Source organism: Orycteropus afer, unplaced genomic scaffold, assembly GCF_000298275.1.
Source record: "Orycteropus afer afer isolate SDZICR_OR568_19922 unplaced genomic scaffold, OryAfe1.0 scaffold00266, whole genome shotgun sequence".
Lineage (NCBI taxonomy): Eukaryota > Metazoa > Chordata > Mammalia > Tubulidentata > Orycteropodidae > Orycteropus > Orycteropus afer.
Window position 1 is genome coordinate 2,917,268 of NW_006921853.1, and position 17,411 is coordinate 2,934,678.

Consider the following 17,411-nt stretch of genomic DNA (forward strand, 5'->3'; position numbering starts at 1 on the left):
CTATGGAAGTAGATTGCCCAGTCTTCCTTCCAAGGAGTGGCTGGTGGGTTTGAACCACCAGCCTTCTGGTTAACAGTCAAATGCCTTAGGCACTATGCCACCAGAGCTCCTACGTATATTACTATACTCTATTTACCTACCCATCATGATCAAGTTTGTTAATGGACATTTGGGTTGTTTCTGTATTTTGCTCAGTATAAATAATGCTGCTATAAACACTCAAGTATAAAGTTTTTTATGAAGACATATGCTTGCATTTCTGAAAGATGGGTATATACATAAAAGGGAATTGCTGGCTCCAATTTATTTATTCTTTTCACTTTCTGGATGTTTAACTTTTGGGGTTTCTGCTTGGCTATTTTCAAAAACTGCTGCACCATTTTACATTTCAATGAGCTAAGAAAGGTGCTCTGGTGGCATAGTGGATAAGTCATCTGGCTGCTAACCAACGTCAGCAGTTCAAACCCACCTGCCACTCTGCAGAAGGACAATGGGACAATCTACTACTGTAAAGATTTACAGCCTCAGAAACCCAATGGGGGTACTTATGAGTCGGAATCCACTCAATGGTAGTGAGTTTGGTTTTTTTTTTAATGAGCTATGAGGGTTCCAATCTCTCCACAAACTTGCCAACACCTTTTTTGTTCTAACCTCTCAGTGTTTCACTGTAGCTTTGATTTGTATTTCCCTACGGGTAATGAACAATTCCTGGTGGTGCGCTGGTTAAGCACTAGGCTGTTGAAAGGTTGGTGGTTTGAACCTACCAGCTACTCCACAGGAGAAAGATGTGGCAGTGTGTTTGCATAATGATTTAGACTTGAAAAGCTTACGGGGCAATTCTACACTGTCATACAGGGTTGCTATGAGTCTTAGTTGACTTGACAGCCGTAGGGTCTGGTTTGGTTTGGGTGGCTAATGATGTTGCACCATCTTTTCATATACTTATTGGTAATTTGTATAGTTTCTTTGGAGAAACGTCTATTGAAATATTTTTCCTATTTTCTAATTGAGTTATTTATCTTTATATATTTTCATTTATTCTTTGGTTATCTTTTCCCTTTCTGTTTTTAAATTCATTTATTCTTTTCACTTTCTGGACTGTGTCCTTTGATATACAAGTTTTATTTGATGGAATCCAATGTGTCTACTTTCTTCTTTGGTTGCTTGTGCATTTGGTGTCACTTCTAAGAAACCACTGCTTATTCCTTTATCATGAAGATTTAGCACTATATTTTCTAAGAATTTTTATGGTCTTATATCTAAAATTTAGATATTTGATTAATTTTGAGTTTAATTTTTTATGGGATGTGAAGTAGGGTCTAACTTTATTCTTTTGCACACAAGCATCAAAGTTATCCCAATAACCACTTGTTGAAAAAAAACATTATTTCATCAACCCAAATAATAGCAATGGAACTATTGCTATTATTTAGTAGGATCTACCTACTAAGAGCAGTTTTCAGTGAGGAGAGGTATTTTACTCCCGTGAAGTATACAGGCGCAGGTATAATCTTTACTTCAAGAGGAAAATAAGACCTAAGAAATTAAGTAACTTACTCCAAGTCACAAACTGTTAAAGGACTAAGGGCTGGGATCAGAATTCAAATCAGTCCCCTTCCCATTCTGTGATTGCCCCAGGAAAGTTCAGAAGGTTGGCTGCCATCTATATACCATATACTAAGAAGCTCTCAGGAAGGGTGACCACAGAAACAGCTACCACTGATGATACACTACATGTCACTTCTGGCCTGAGTCCCTACGTGCATCACCTCCCTATATTCTCACAGTTATCCTGAGAGGCAGGATCAAGTTCTGCCCCATTTTACTCTTGGGATATTTGAAGATAAGAAAGGTTAAGTAACTTGTCCAATGTCACACAATTAATAGGTACCAAGGTGAAACTTGCACCCAGTCCATACCATGGAGCCTTTAAATCCCATCTCCAGGGTACATTTGCTTTGTGACCTATTACCCAACTTTCTAAGATCCTGTAAAATGGAAACAATTGGCCTCTATGAATCAAAGGACTCCACAGAAACAGTGTCAACCCTCAAGATGATTAAAGACCTCCTATCTTTCTACCATAAACCTAGATGCCATCAGTTTTCTTACTTTTTAAGGAATCTTGAGGCAGGCACAGCCTGTTTTCCTTCTTCCTCCTCTGAGTCTGAATCAGAAGATGTGGAACCTGTGTCCCAGTCTTCATCATCTTCTGAATCTTCAGAATCCTCATCTTCATCCTCAGAGACAAAGAGAGGACCAACAGGAAGATAGGGAGACTCTTTGCTTTCTTTAACACACGTAACAAGGACTTTTAGCAACAAAAGAGTGGTCATTCATGGAATCAGGATGTCAAGAGCTGGAATGGACCCAGAGATAAGTGCTTACTTGCCCCAAGGACACAGTTCCCAAAGAATAGAGCTAGGCTGAGTCTAGTTTCTCCAGATTCCAGGTTGCTTAGTGCTCTAATCCAATAGGAAGCCTGTTCCCAAACCAGACCCCACTAAATCACATCCTCCCAGCCCTACGGTCCTGAGTCTGTTCTCCTCCCTGCACTGAGGAATGGTCTCTGGCAGGCAAATAACCCCTCAGTCTAACCCTGGCTCTTACCTCCATCTTTTTGAGGAACTTGCGACTGTCACCAGAAGGAGCTTCTGATTTCTTCTTCAGGAAAGTTGCAGCACTGATTCCATCCTCATCCTCATCCTCATCTGAAGAACCTTAGAAGAGAAGAGTAAAAGCTAAAACAGGGGAAGAGCAAGGCTGAAGGACAATCAAAAAACCAGGCCAAGTGAAATTCTAACTTTGTACTTCCTAGCCATCTGCAGTAAGGTTTGTTCTCTTACCTTCTGAGTCCTCTTCATTCTTCTCAGCATCTTCATCTGCAGACTGCTCTGGATTCTGGACAAAGGAAAATGAGAAAATAATGAAGGATGCCTGCCTGCCTGCCAGCCACCACCCTACCCCACTACTCCTCCAATCACACCTCCTATTTGCAAATGCTTTTTGATTCTTAGTCATGGAGTCACTGTCCCAACGTTATCAGGCTCTAGCATCCCCACCTGCTTGTAATTCGTGATATGGGACTCAAAATCTCGGTTGTATTTGCGAATCTTCTGGCGTAGGGTGCTCAGGGCTTTGGCATTATTCTTGTTCATCTTCTTCTTCCCTTCCTTATCTTCCCATAACTAAAAGGAAAGATGAAGAAAAAAGGGATAACAGAGTCCTGAAGCTAAGCAGTATTTCCTAAACTTTAAGCTTCTACCACTTTCATAAATCTTTTTATGTTGTAGATCACCTCTAGTATGTATTAACTACAACCATTAACTTATCTTTCAAAGATACTTTATATATCACAACTAGAAACACTGTATAACAAATAAGAGCTAATAATAAAAATGAACACAATAAAATTTTTGGCCTTAAAAAAAGATCCTCTCCTTGCTTTATCACCCCTTATTTCTTGTGCTCTAGAAAACATCAAAAATAAATGCTGAAGAAACAGGATCTATGGAAGTCGGTTAGGAGCTGGCCCCAAGCCCACTTCCCCATCCTGATCTCCCCTCCCTCCCCCACTGACATCACACCTCATTAAGATAGTCTTCCAGGTCAGCCAGGATCCGAATATAGAACCGAGGGACACCTTCCTTGTCCACAATGCTCTTGGCCTTTCCATATGCTTTTCCCAGGAGTTCAAACTCTTCGAGGCACTTGGTGACATCTCGAATTTTCATGGCATTCCGGATGGTTCGGATAAGGTTGGTCAGCTCCTCAAACCTGAATTGGGAGCCCAGCACACATTGGACATGCTCACATCGCTGCCTAAAAAATAGCATCTATTACACTGCCCCAAACCAAACTAAAACCAAACTCATTGCCGGATCCTTGGGTTCCCGAGGCAGTATCACTACGGAAGTAGATTGCCCAACCTTTCTTCAGAGGAGTGGGTGGTGGGTTTTAACAGTCAGCCTTCTGGTTAGCAGTCAAAATGCCTTAGGCACTATGGCACCAGAGTTCCCATACTGCCCCAACCTTTTTTTTAATTGTGATTTGGGTGAAGATTTACAGAGCAAATTCACTTTCCATATAGCAGTTCACATACACTTTGTCTCACTGACCACAATTTACCACAATACAACAGCTCCCCTCCCACTTCCTCCCGATAATTACCTCTTCCCTGTGTCCATCCCTCCATGTCTTCCTGCCCCCTGAGCTGTCTCCCGGTATATAAGTAGCCTTTCTTTCTCCCATGATTGTTCCTTCCAAGGAGTGTATCTACCTCAGGTAAATGTTCAACTCATATGCCTGTCTTTTGCTTGGCTGGAAGCCACAGGTGTAGGTTCAATTCCAGACCTGACAGGCAGCCTGGGGCCTTAGTCTCAGTGGTTCCACCAGGCTCTATCAGACCAGCAAACTTGGTCCCCCCCACTTTTTTTTCTCCAAATGATTTTGAGTTTTGTCCACATTGTTCTCCTTCTCTATCCAGGATCTCCTACATAGATACCCTTCCAAGTGGTTGACATTGATAGCCGGGCACCACCTAGTTCTTCTGGTCTCATAGTCATATAGGCTGCAGATTGGATGGTGTACCAGTCACTAAGACTGATTGTATCCATGAATTTTTGGTTTTCTTCATTCTTCTTTGCTCTGGATGGGGAGTAACTCATCGTTGCATCTAGATGACAGCTTGCAAGCTTTTACGATCCCAGTCACTACTTGCCAAAGTAGGAGATGGAACAATGGTTCATGTAGTATGTTATGTCAATTGAGCTTGATGTCCCCTGCAACTATGGTCCCAAGCCCACAGGTTCAACTACTCAGTCCCTCTGGGTAGCTGGCTGTGACCAAGCAGTGACTACCACCTTGCCTCTTGTCAGCTCTACTATACACCTGGGAAATCAGATCATACACATAAACTTAAAGGACCGTGCCCCAATCTTTCTTAAAATGCATCCTCCCCATGGCCTTACCACAATTTTAAAACAACCAGCCTCACCTCTTGTCCTTAGCACTTCGGACAACCCTCTTGGTATCTTCTTCATCTTCACTCAGCAATAGTGCCCTGTTAGAAAGAACAGAGACCATTAACATCTCTACGTAGCTCCAATCTTTCCAAGTGATCCCTATTTCTTGTCTCAGGTAAGGCAGGTGAAACTGAGTAACTTAGGTCATCCCTATCACATCTGTCTTCTTTTTGACTCTTCCTGTTCATAGCTTCATAATATACAACTCAAGCTTTTAAGTCTACTTCAAGCAGACCTGTCAAATGTAGAGTACTTAATAATGACAATCTCTAACCTCTCAAAAATAAACAGATGAAGGTACTTATTTATTGTACAGCGAGAAAACCAGTTACTTGAGGACACAGGTTACTAAAAAGTAAAATAAATGAGAATGAACAGAAAGGCTTCAAGGAGGTGGTACCTAAACTGTTGTCGTGTGCCATCAAGTCAGCCCCGACTCATAGCGACCCCTCCTTGGATGGCTGAGGCAGTATCACTACGGAAGTAGATTGCTCAACCTTCCTTCAGAGGAGTAGCTGGTGGGTTTGAACCACCAGCCTTCTGGGTAGCAGTCAAGTGCTTTAGGCACTATGCTACCAGAGCTCCTTGTCAAATGTAGAACACGTAACAATGACAGTCTCTAACCTCTCAAAAATAAACAGATGAAGGTACTTATTTATTGCACAGTGAGAAAAACAGCTACTTGAGGACACATGTTACTAAAAAGCAAAAAAATGAGAAAAATTCTACTTAGGGTAGAATCAATGGAAAGGCTTCAAGGAGGTGGTACCTGAAATACGTTTTACAAAATAACATTTCTCAAACTCTGGGAGGCCAACCATAATAAAGTCCCAATGGCTTTAACACCTCTACCATTCCTATTTTTCTTTAATAATGAGAGAACAAGCCAGACTCACGGAATTCAGCTGGCAACACCACCTCCATTTTTTTTGTTGTTGTATGTGTCTATTTTATTCTTTTTCGAATTATTTTCTATTTTAATAAAATCATACTGATTTTCCACTGGTAGCAATGATATGAAATACGACACATATTGAAACAAGGAGTCAACTTCGACTCAGGGGCACACGTGTTGACTGCTCCACAGGGTTTTCCTGACTAATCTTTATGGAAGCTGGGTCGCCAGGCCCTTCAGGTTTGGTTCAACCGCCAACCTTTACTTTAGTAGCAGAGCCCAAACCATTTGCACCACTAAGGATCTTATGCTCAGGCATATGGCAAAATGAAGATGGCGTGTGAATTAAAGTCTGAAAAACAACATTCTATTGTTTCAAACAGAAAGAAATTTTAATTTGCAGAAATTAGGAAAAGGTATTTCAAGTGCAGGTAAACAAGATATATAACAGATGTCTAAGAGTCTGCCTGCAAAGCCAAGTGGCCAGACCAGAAGACCCCAAGTATTGTGGGTTCCCTTCTGTAACCAATGAGAGGCTACTGAGGATTTCCTGGCTCTAAAAATAATTACGACTTTTGGTGTTTTGGTAAAGACTAGTCCGATGTCCTGGGAGAGGGGCAAGGAAGATGGCATAGAGGCTGTGGACATGGAGGCCTATAGAAAGCTGACTCAAAAAACCTGGACAGTGAGAAACTACTTCCCAACACACTAAACGTGAAGGTTGTCCCTTTAGCACCGCTCCGGTTCTCAAACTCGGAGTATCTTTGGAACCCGTTCTTGTCGCTTCCTTCAGAACCTCCCTCGCTGTCCTCACCTCCACTCCCCTGTAACATGCACTGCCTTCCAAAGCCTGCAGAAACCTCGCCCTCCTGGACCACCGCACCACGGCGCAGGCCCCCCACTCACTGTTTGCCGTAGTTACCCCCAACGGGTTTGGTGACGAGTTCCTCCCCAGACAGAGACGACTCAGACTCGCTGTCCGAACCGGTGGTAAAAAACCGCGACATGGCGACCGAGCTGAAGAGAGAGCCAGAAAGCCGGAGCGTCAAGGACCACGAGAAGGGTCTCGCACCGCCACCTCCCGATCCCCCACCACTCACTGTTTTCACACGTACCCAGGCCTCGGTCCACTTCCTCGAAACACGAGGAGCAAAGAAATACGCACCGGCTGAGGTCGCGAGTCACACACCTCGAAGCCGAAACAGCAGAAACGCGGAGAGGAAAAAAGGCGGAACCCTTGCGTCACTTCCGGGAAGCGACGACAAATCAAACTGGATAACTACGACTCCCAGTGGCCTTCGCGCAGCAGAAGAGGCGGGGACAGGCTGATGTAACAGGGCTGAAAACCCTGAACAGAAGAGACGTTCTTTGCCTGGAAGTCTCCAAACGCGACAGCGTCTTAGCGTCTTATGTTAATATACAGACACTCAGGCCTCACCCCTAAACTAAGGAATCAGAATTTCAGGAGCAGAATTTTACTTTTTTTAAGTGCCCGTATGATATTTTGTACCTACTGCTAGTGCAGGCTTCCAGTCAGACTATTTGGATTCGAATCCCAGCTCCGCCAGTTGGAGTATGGGAAAATTTCTTAACCTCCCTAAGCGTCAGTCCTCCCAAGCTATAAAATAAAGCCAATAATAGCACCTACTGCATAGGGACATTCTGTGAATCAAATGACTTTGAGTATAAGAAACAAGGGCAGAGCCATATACAAAATAAGCATAAAATTAAATATTAGCTAGTATTCACTCATTATTCCACATATACTTATTACTGAGCATTTATTATGAACCAACCGTGTCCTAGGCAGTGGATATAGCAGTGAACAAAACAGACAAGTTCCGTGATGTCACAAAGAGCTCACATTCTAGTGGAGTGACATAAGTAAACAAAAGACAATTTTAGATAGTAACAAGCACCGTGACCATTGTTGTCGAGTCAATCCTGACTAGTAGAGACACTATAGGACAGAGACTGCTCTCACACGGTTTCCAAGGCTGTAATTCTTTTCCTGAAGCAGATGGCCACACCCTTCTCCTGTAGAGCAGCTGATGGGTTCAACCTGCATACCTTTCATTAGCAGCAGGGTACTTAAACACTGCGCCACCGGGGCTTCTTAATAAGTACCATGTTGTTGTTGTTATGTGCCGTCGAGTCGCACCCGACTCATAGCAACCCCTCCTTGGGTTCCCAAGGCAGTATCACTACGGAAGTAGATTGCCCCATCTTTCTTTCGAGGAGTGGCCGGTGGGTTTGAACCGCTAGCCTTCGGGTTAGCAGTCAAGTGCCTTAGGCACTATGCTACCAAAGCTTCTAATAAGTACCATAGAGATGTTAAAGTGACTGTTAGAGAAAAAGATTATTTTGGATAGGGAGATTAGACCCACTCTGTAAAGGTGACATTTGAGCTGAAATCCAAATGACAAGAAGGAGGGCGCCATGGGGAGGATGTTCTACGGAAAAAGAACTCCCGGCAGGGGGAGCAGTGCAAAAGCCCTGAGGCAGAAATGTGCTTTACTAGGTTCTAGGAACACGGAGTGGGAGCTCTGGTAGCGTAGTGCCAGTGTGCTTTCAGTAAAGTGAGTAAGGCATTAGTAGTGGAGCAGGTAATACCAGATCATGCAGGTCCTTGTAGGCTCTGATGAAACCTGTGGATTTAAGTCTAGGTGGGTTGGGGAAGCCATCAGCTAGAGTTTTAGCTAGGTTGTTGTTGTTGTTGTTGTTGTTATGTGCCATCGAGTCAAACCCGACTCATTGCGACCCCTCCTTGGGTTTCCGAGGCAGTATCACTACGGAAGTAGGATTGCCCAACCTTCCTTCCGAGGAGTGGCTGGTGGGTTTGAACCGCCAGCCGTCTGGTTAGCAGGCAAGTGTCTTAGCCACTATGCTACCGTAGGGAGTGTTTTACATTGGTAAAGGTAGCACAACGCTTTCCTGAAAGAAAAGTGGGAATTAGCAGATTGAAGGAGGAGAAGGGAGCCACTTCAAGTAGAGGGAACCACAGGAACAAAGTCCTAGAGACAAGTAGCCTCAGGACACATCAAGTGGCCAGCAAAGAAGGTGGCAGGGCTTCTCCACACGCCGTCCCCTGTGACCCTGGATCTCTCTTCTCTCTTCTTTTTCTTCTCTTCTCTATCACTCTTATTTACTCTGTCTCTCTTTTCCCTACCCCACAGATCCACTCAATTCTGACATCAACCTCATCATCTCCCCAAACAGAAATGAATGCCCTGAAATTGCAGAGGGAGCCTAAGAATAAAGGGTGAAGGACGTTGAGTGAAGTCAGGAAGGTCAAAGTCACTGAAGATATAGAAATGCAAATTCACGTAAAGAAAAAGCTACTGATTTACAGTGATTTTTTAAATTGTGATTTCAGTGTAAATTTACAGAATTTGTTCTCCACTCACCGGTTCATAGACATTTTATCTAGTGACATTGACCACAGCCCCCACAATGTAACAGCACTCTTCCCACCTCCTCCCTGTGGTTATCATTTCCCTCTGTCCCTCTTTCCAATCCCTTCCTGCCTTCTGAGCTCTATCCCTGGGCAAATGCTGTCCTTTTGATCTCCTTTGGTTGACTCTTGTATGGAGTGCATATGTCCCTGGTGTTATTGTTCACCCCATACGTCTGTTTATCGTTTGGCTGAAAGTTGAGCCAAGAGGGTGAGTTCAGTTTCAGGCCTGAAGCGAGTCTAATAGTTATAGTCTCAGGGCTTCCACCAGTCTCCATCAGACCAGTAAGCCTCTTTTTTATGATTTTAAGTTTTACTCCACATTTATTTAGAGGGATTCTCTGCTCTTCCCAAGACCCTGATCATTTGCAAAGGAAAAATCAGATAAAGCTCTTTGCTTTCTACTAATCTTTTATTAAGGAGCTCTGGTAGCATAGTGCCTAAGGCACTTGACTGCTAACCAGAAGGCTAGCGGTTCAAACTGCATCAGCCACTCCTCGGAAGGAAGATGGGGCAATCTACTTCCACAGTGATACTGTCTCGGAAACCCAAGGAGGGGTCGCTATGAGTCGGGTCCGACTCGATGGCACATAACAACAACAATCTTTTATTAAGTAACTACTAAAAAATTCAAATTAATGGAGAGGGTTTTTCAGTTTTTATTGAAACATAACATAGATTCAGATGAGTGACAGATCGTAAGCGTTCAGCTTGATGAATTTTCACACAGTGAGCAGCATGTGTAGCCAGGACCTATATCAAGAAAGAGAACATGACCAGCCCCCATCCGCAAAGCTCCCTTCTCACACACTTCTCCAGTCACTGTCCAGCAGGCTTCTTAAATTCAATTTTTCATTGTGAAATATAGAAACAAGGCGAGAATAAAGAATATTCTAGTGAACATCCATGTACCCACAATCCAGCATGGTCAAAACTTAAGGTGATACACATACACGTTTGCTATAGCCCCTGCCCCCACTTTTTTTAAGAAAGAAAAATTTAAAATACACTTGGAGTATCCAGGTAAACAGAGGCCGTAATGAACAAAGTTCATCCACAAATATTTCTAAAGAATCTAAGAATGTGCCATTAGATAATCATATGGTTTACTGTGCTGAGAATGACAAATTGAAGAGGAACAGATCTCATTCATTGTTGGAAAGAAAATTTTAAGATCTAACCTGAAGTGTAGGAGCTCTGGTAGTGTAATGCCTAAGGCACTTGACTGCTAACCAGAAGGCTGGCAGTTCAAACCCACCAGCCACTCCTCAGAAGGAAGATTGGGCATTCTATTTCTGTAGTGATACTGCCTCGGAAACCCAAGGAGGAGTCGCTATGAGTCAGGTATGACTTGACGGCACATAACAACAACAACAACAACCTGAAATGCAACACTGTCAGTAATAAGATAATATCCATTCACCTACAAATAAGACTAGTTAATACGACTATTATTCAAATCTATGCACTAACCACTAATGCCAAAAGATGAATTGAAGATTTTTACCAACTTCCACAGTCTGAAATTGATCAAACCTGCAATCAAGATGCATTGATGCATTCTGGTGATCAGAATGCAAAAATCAGTAGTTGGAAATAGGGTCTTGGGGATAGAAACAACACTGGAGATCACATGATAGAATTTGCAAGATCAATGACCGATTCATTGGAACTATCTTTTTTCAACATAAACGGTGACTATATATGTGGACCTTGCCAGCTGGAGTACACAGGACTCAAACTGACTACAAGCATGGAAAGAGACTGCAAAGCCGGTGTGGGGGCACCATCGTCTGACCTCCTCTAACTTCATGAGGGACAGAGAATCACCCTCAGCAGCAGCATCCCAAGGCTGATTCCTATGATTTCCTGGTCAGACACACCACCACCTTTTAGCCAATTCTGACAGCCACTGTCTTTTCTACAGCACTCTCTACCTCTCTGCTGGGTCCAATAATTCACTGCAATGGCCACAGAGAACTCATAGACAATACAATTATGGGATGAAATAGGTTATAATTCAGGATCAGAAACAACTCAGGACACAGTTCTTCAATCAGGACGGCTTCTTCTCAGCTATGCCACAGGTGTGCTTCTCTCCAGCCTCAGCCTCAGCCAAGCTCTTTTAACTTTGCCGTATAGGTGCCTAGATAGGCATTGCACCTCACCACCAAAGCTCCTGCCCGGAGGCACTCAGCTTTCGTGCTTGTTCCATGGGTCAGGAAGCCCGTTGCTCTGTCCATGTGGGTCTCTTGGTTCTGCTGCCTCTCACCATCTCTTTGCCAAGGAGGTCCAGCACAGGGATCTTGGATGTAAGGATATGCTCCACTCCCACCTGTTCTCTCTTTATGCTAGTGATATCCCCCTTTTCCACTTCTGGGAGGGGTTATTTTAACCATAGCAGGATGGCATAATTGACCGATCCCCACATTAGGGGTCCATATACCATATTTACATGGTCCCTAAGGCATTTGACTGCTAACTAGAAGGCGGGCGGTTCAAACCCACCAGCCCGTCCTTGGAAGGAAAGTTGGGCGATCTACTTCCGTAGTAATAATGCCTCAGAAACCCAAGGAGGGGTCACTATGAGTTGGGTCTGACTCCACGGTAGTAGTTGCAATTTTTTGTTATCCCCACAAGGGTACCATGTACCTTATTTACACTATTAACAAGCTAGCCAATCCCTGTGGTGGGCTACAAGCTCCTTACATTTGCATAGTCCCACTCAGTCATCTGATGAGAATCACAAAGACCACAGGCAGAAGAATCTTATCAAGTAATTCACTGCACCACAGAGACAATGAAGATGCAGTGTCATCAGTCAGAACAAGGCCAGGGGATAGGGTAGGCAGAAGGTCAAACAGAAGTGGGCAGACCAGGGAGGAAGTGGGGAGAGTGCTGTTACATTGCGAGGACTGCCATGAACTTCACAAAACAAAATGTGAATAGTTGAATGGAAAACCAATTTGCTCTGTAAAGCTTCACCCAAATCACAATAAAAAGTTGTTCATTTGTTTAAAAAAAGCAGCTACATAGGCATAGAAGGATATATATAGGATCATATTGGCCATAGCAGTATGGCTTGGCCTTCACTCCCTCGATGCCATAAGACATTGCCTCCATTCACAGTGAGATTCAAAGCCCCCACAAACAAACTTCCAAAATGATTCCAGCAGGTAGGGCCACTCATGAGAACCACAGTTCTAGACCTAGGAATCCCTGTGTGGTGCATGCCATTAAATGCTCTGCTATTAACCAAAAAGTTGGCAGTTTGAATCCCACCAGGGCACCTCAGAAGAAAGCCTTGGCTATCTAACTTCTGAACGATCACAGATATTGAAAACCCCATGGAGCATGGTCTATTCTGAAACACATGGGGTTGCCATGAGTTAGAATGGACTCTGTGCCCACTGGTTTAACTGGTTCTAGAGGCGGAGTGCCTAAGGCATTTGACTGTTAATCAGAAGGCTGGTGGTTCAAACCCACCAGTTGCTCCATGGAAGGAAGATGGGACAATCTACTTTCATAAAGATTTACCACCTCGGAAACCCAGTGGGGGTTGCTATGAGTTGGAATCAACTCGATGGTAGTGAGTTTTTGTTGTTGGAGACCTGCTTTATCCTATAGGATAAACACTAGACATGTGTGGCTTATTAAATTTTAAGCTAATAAATATTAAATAAAGTTAAAAGTTCAGTTCCTCAATCATAGTAGTCATATTTCAAGTACTTAAAAACCACAGGTAGCAAAAACTATCCACAAAGACAAGCCCAAGCCCAAATGCCTTCTCTGGGGAATTCTACCAACATTTAAAGAAGAACTGACACAAGTTCTTTACAAAGTCTTCCAGAAAATACAAGAGGAGGGAACATTTCTTAACTCATTCTATGAGGTCAACATTACCCTGATACCAAAACCAGAAAAAGAAACCACAAGAAAAGAAAACTATAAGCCAGTATGTTTTATGAATATACACACAAACAACTTCAACAAATTACTAGATAACTTAAAGCATAGATCATGACCAAGTGGGATTTGTCAGGAATGTCAGGTTGGTTTAACAGATGAAAATCAATCAATATAATACACTTTATTAGTAGAAGAAAGGACAAAAACCACATGATCAGCTCAGTAGGTACAAAAGTAGCATTTGACAAAATTCAAAGCCCTTTTGTGATAAAAACACTCAAGAAATTAGGAATGGAGGGAAATTTATGAACATGATAAAGGGCATTTATGAAAAACCCACAGCTAGCATCACATCACATTCTTTATGGCACTCATCTATTGATGGGCATTCGAGTTGTTTCTGTATTTTGGCTATTGTGAATAGCACGTTTAGTTTTGTAAGAAACTACAAAACTATTTTCCAGAATGGCCATACCAGTTTACATTCCTGCTGGCCATGTATGAGTTTCTTTACCTTCTTGCCAGCATTTAATGTTATTAGCTTTTTGTTTGAGCCATTCTGATAGCTATGTAATGAGATCTCATTGTGGTGTAATTTACTCTGGTAGCATAGTGCCTAAGGCACTTGACTGCTAACCAGAAGGCTGGCGGTTCAAACCCAGCAGTCACTCCTTGGAAGGAAGATGGGGCAATGTGCTTCCGTAGTGATACTGCCTCGGAAACCCAAAGAGAGGTCACTATGAGTCGAGTCCGACTCTACGGCACATAACAATGCCTAGTAATGTCGAACAATTTTTCATGTGCTTATTTGCCATCTGTGATTATTCTCTTAAGAGGAAATATCTGCCAGTAACTCTAGCCCACAGATGTGGGTTGGTTGGTTTGTTTTTTAAATCATGATTTGGGTGAAAGTCTACAGAGCAATTTCATTTTCCATACAGCAACTCATACATATTTTGTCTCATGACATTGACTGCAATTTCCCACAATGTAACAGCTCTCTTCCCACTTCCTCCCCATAGTTACCTCTTCCCTCCTATGCACTCCTGCCCCCTGAGCAGTTTCCCTGTGTATACACTGCCCTTCCCACAGATGTGTTTTAATTGGTTCATAAACAGTTAAAAACAATTATGCCAATATTTTAAAATCAGAAGACTTCACATAAAAACCTAGATTTTTCTAGCCTCCTCTTTTAAAGATCAGAAGATCTGCTTTCCAGCAAGGCAGAGTTCAGCTGGAGCTGGTAGTTCTTCAGGTCAACACTAGCCTCATCTCACAAGCTCTGGGAGCAGCTGTATGACAGGCCTGCTGCTGCCTGGGGTTGAGCAGGCTGGCGGCGAAAGGGTGCCCTGCATGCCCGCAAGTGTGCATCTGCCCAGAGCCATGGCTTTGTCTAATTTGCACAAAGAGCCTCATTTCCGATAGCAAGGGCAGACTACCCAATAAGCAAAGTAAGCACGGGCTTATTTGTGCTTGCTTCCTAATCGGTAGGGAACAATTTCACCTGGGTTGCCCCATATGTGAAATTATTCCCTGCAGATCAATAAGTAAGCACAAGTAAACTGTGCTTACCTTTGCCTATTTGGTAATCTGCCCGACCCTGCTGATGAGTCAGAGGAAGCCCTGGCAGCAGTCAGTCCAAAGTGCAGGGAGAGAGTAGTTTCAGATCTGTACCCCCAAAAAATATGAAAATCATGAATTGATTGTTGTGTGGGAGTCTATGTAGAGGACTTTCACAGCTTTGTCAGATAGTTGGTGATGAATTCGAAATAGGAGCTCTTGAGTGAAATAAGTCAACCACAGGACAAATACAGTATTAGTTCATTGTTGTGGAGGGTCAAGGAAAGGTTTATATATGGAGAGAAACTTTCTTTGTTGGTTGCCAGGGGTAGGAGGGGAGGGGAGGGGAGGGAAAGGGAGGTGGAGGGAACACTGCCATAAAAAAAAAAAGAATGCATTGACCCATGTCACTTTAGTTTTGTGTATTTCACTGTACATAAATTATATTTCAATAAAATGCATTAAAAGAAAGAAAGAAAGAAAGAGGAGCTCTGGTGATGCAGTGCCTAAGGTATTTGACTGCTAACCAGAAGGCTGACGGTTCAAACCCACCAGCCACTCCACAGAAGGAAGACTGGGCAATCTACTTCCGTAAAGATTTACCACCTTGGAAACCCAAAGGGAGTCGCTATGAGTTGGAATCGACTCAAGGGCAGTGAGTTTGGTTTCTTTTTTATATATACATATATAGTAAAGCAAGTGAATAATGAGAGGCATATATTAACTCCAAAAAAAATGAAATAAAAAAGTTGTATAAGAAATTAAATGTAGCACACTATAGGATTGATCTGTGAATATATGGTGTTCTGTAACCATATTGGAAGATAAAGCATGTGTGTCTTGGGAAGATGTGTGCATCAGATAGCAAAAGCCTCAAATTTCACAAGATTCAAGAGAGAATATCTAAAATGGAAAACGGGCTTAGCTGTTCAGAATCATGGCAACAGGCTGCAGAAGAACGAACTCAGGTTAGTGGAAGCGGTTGCCCGCAAGGTACAGGAGTGCGGAGGGCAGGGACAGGAGTTGTTTTTCATTTATTCGAATTTTTAAGCAATGTACATGTGTGATTTTGATAAAACTAAAACGCATCCAGTCCTTCATCAGATGAGTAGACTAGGGCTCTGTACTCCCAAGTAGGTCTGGCCTTTCCCTGAGCTTTCCCATCCCCCCAACTTAGAACTGGAACAACAATCAAGGAAGAAATAGCTAAATGAACAAAGGACCTATGAATAACCTATATATGTTACTATCCATGGTTAATACAGATTAATAAAAACTCTGCCTCAATAGTCAAGGCTGAATGTTTGACCACCTACTTACTTATCAGAATTGAAACATGATTATACTCAGGAGGATGCTGTGAACAACACACACCGCTGGTCAGCATACACTAGTAAAACAAACTGAAAAACGTTGCAGAAATGTCAAGCGACACCTGCTACCACCTCAAAAGGAGGAGTCCTAGTAGCAGAGGATAGGCGTCTAGTAACCTACTCCATGGTGTGCAAGTGTTGGCACACACATAGGAACTGAATGGAACAATGTTTTATTAGCATTTAGAAGAGACAGAGCAAAGTGAATTAGCTCTGAAAACTTTCATCCAAACCACAATAAAAAAACAAAAAAAAAAAAAGTACAAGCTTAGGTAAACAGTTCCTGGGAATGTTGGCATGTGCTCAGAGCAAGAGGGGAGGGATTTGCTGATAGGCCACCATGTGCTGTGGGATATGTTTTGGGTCAAAACGCTCCAGAAAAGGAGTCAGCCCACACACCCCAAGAAGCCAGGCTGACACCTCTGGTCCTAAACACAAGGTTGACTCATGGGTTACAGGAAAAGGCAGCACTTGGACTGCTCCTTCCCACAAGCAAGCAACATGGTTACATATCAACCACCCAACCAGTTTATCCATAGAAATTCTACTTTAGAGAATCTATCCTAAAATATTCATTTCTTATTGAAAATAACTTAGTGCACAAATGGTTCTTCTAAATTATCATAAGATATAGATAACAAAACATTTGCCATTTTAACCACATGCACAGTTGAGAAACAGTATGTTCATCATGTTGATCAAACACATTAACATTCCTAAATTTTTCCATCACTCTTAACAGAAGCTCAATGTCCCCTAAGCATTACATCCTCTTTATCCCTTCACTCTCACCTGCCTGATAACCACTAATAACTTTGATCACTATGCATTTGTCTACTCTAGATAGTTCATCTAAGTGGAATCATACAGTATTTCTTCTGTGACTGACTTATTTCATGCAGCATGTTTTCAAGGTTCATTCATGTTGTACCATGTGTCAGGACTTCATTCTCTTTATGTAACTGTTTAATAATAAATGGAAACAAGCTAAATGGTTTAAGCTGTAAAGATTCATAGTGATGAAATATTGGTACCCATAAAAAAGAAAACTATTTTGTATCCATAGCAAAGAAGTTCCTGGCCCCAAGAAGATACTCATAAGTTCTTGAATTTTGGGGGAGGAGGCCCCATTAAGATTTATGTTGTTGTTGTTCATTGCCCTTTTGAATTTTTAAAAAGTAATTTTTTAAAAATTG

The 17,411-nt window shown here is 42.6% G+C and overlaps 1 protein-coding gene across 1 annotated transcript in view; it reads right to left on the bottom strand.

Moving 5' to 3' along the window:
• Positions 1–6,926, bottom strand: part of LOC103204948 (eukaryotic translation initiation factor 3 subunit C) — a 34,734-nt gene extending 27,808 nt beyond the window's left edge. Inside the window, exons 1-7 of the mRNA XM_007950185.2 lie at positions 6,826–6,926; positions 4,997–5,062; positions 3,588–3,777; positions 3,063–3,188; positions 2,847–2,901; positions 2,611–2,720; positions 2,113–2,240 (exon numbers count right to left, since the gene is read on the bottom strand). Of these exons, the coding sequence (XP_007948376.1) occupies positions 2,113–2,240; positions 2,611–2,720; positions 2,847–2,901; positions 3,063–3,188; positions 3,588–3,777; positions 4,997–5,062; positions 6,826–6,926 (776 nt within the window). The remainder of the gene's footprint in view (positions 1–2,112; positions 2,241–2,610; positions 2,721–2,846; positions 2,902–3,062; positions 3,189–3,587; positions 3,778–4,996; positions 5,063–6,825) is intronic.
• Positions 6,927–17,411: the final 10,485 nt, after the last annotated feature.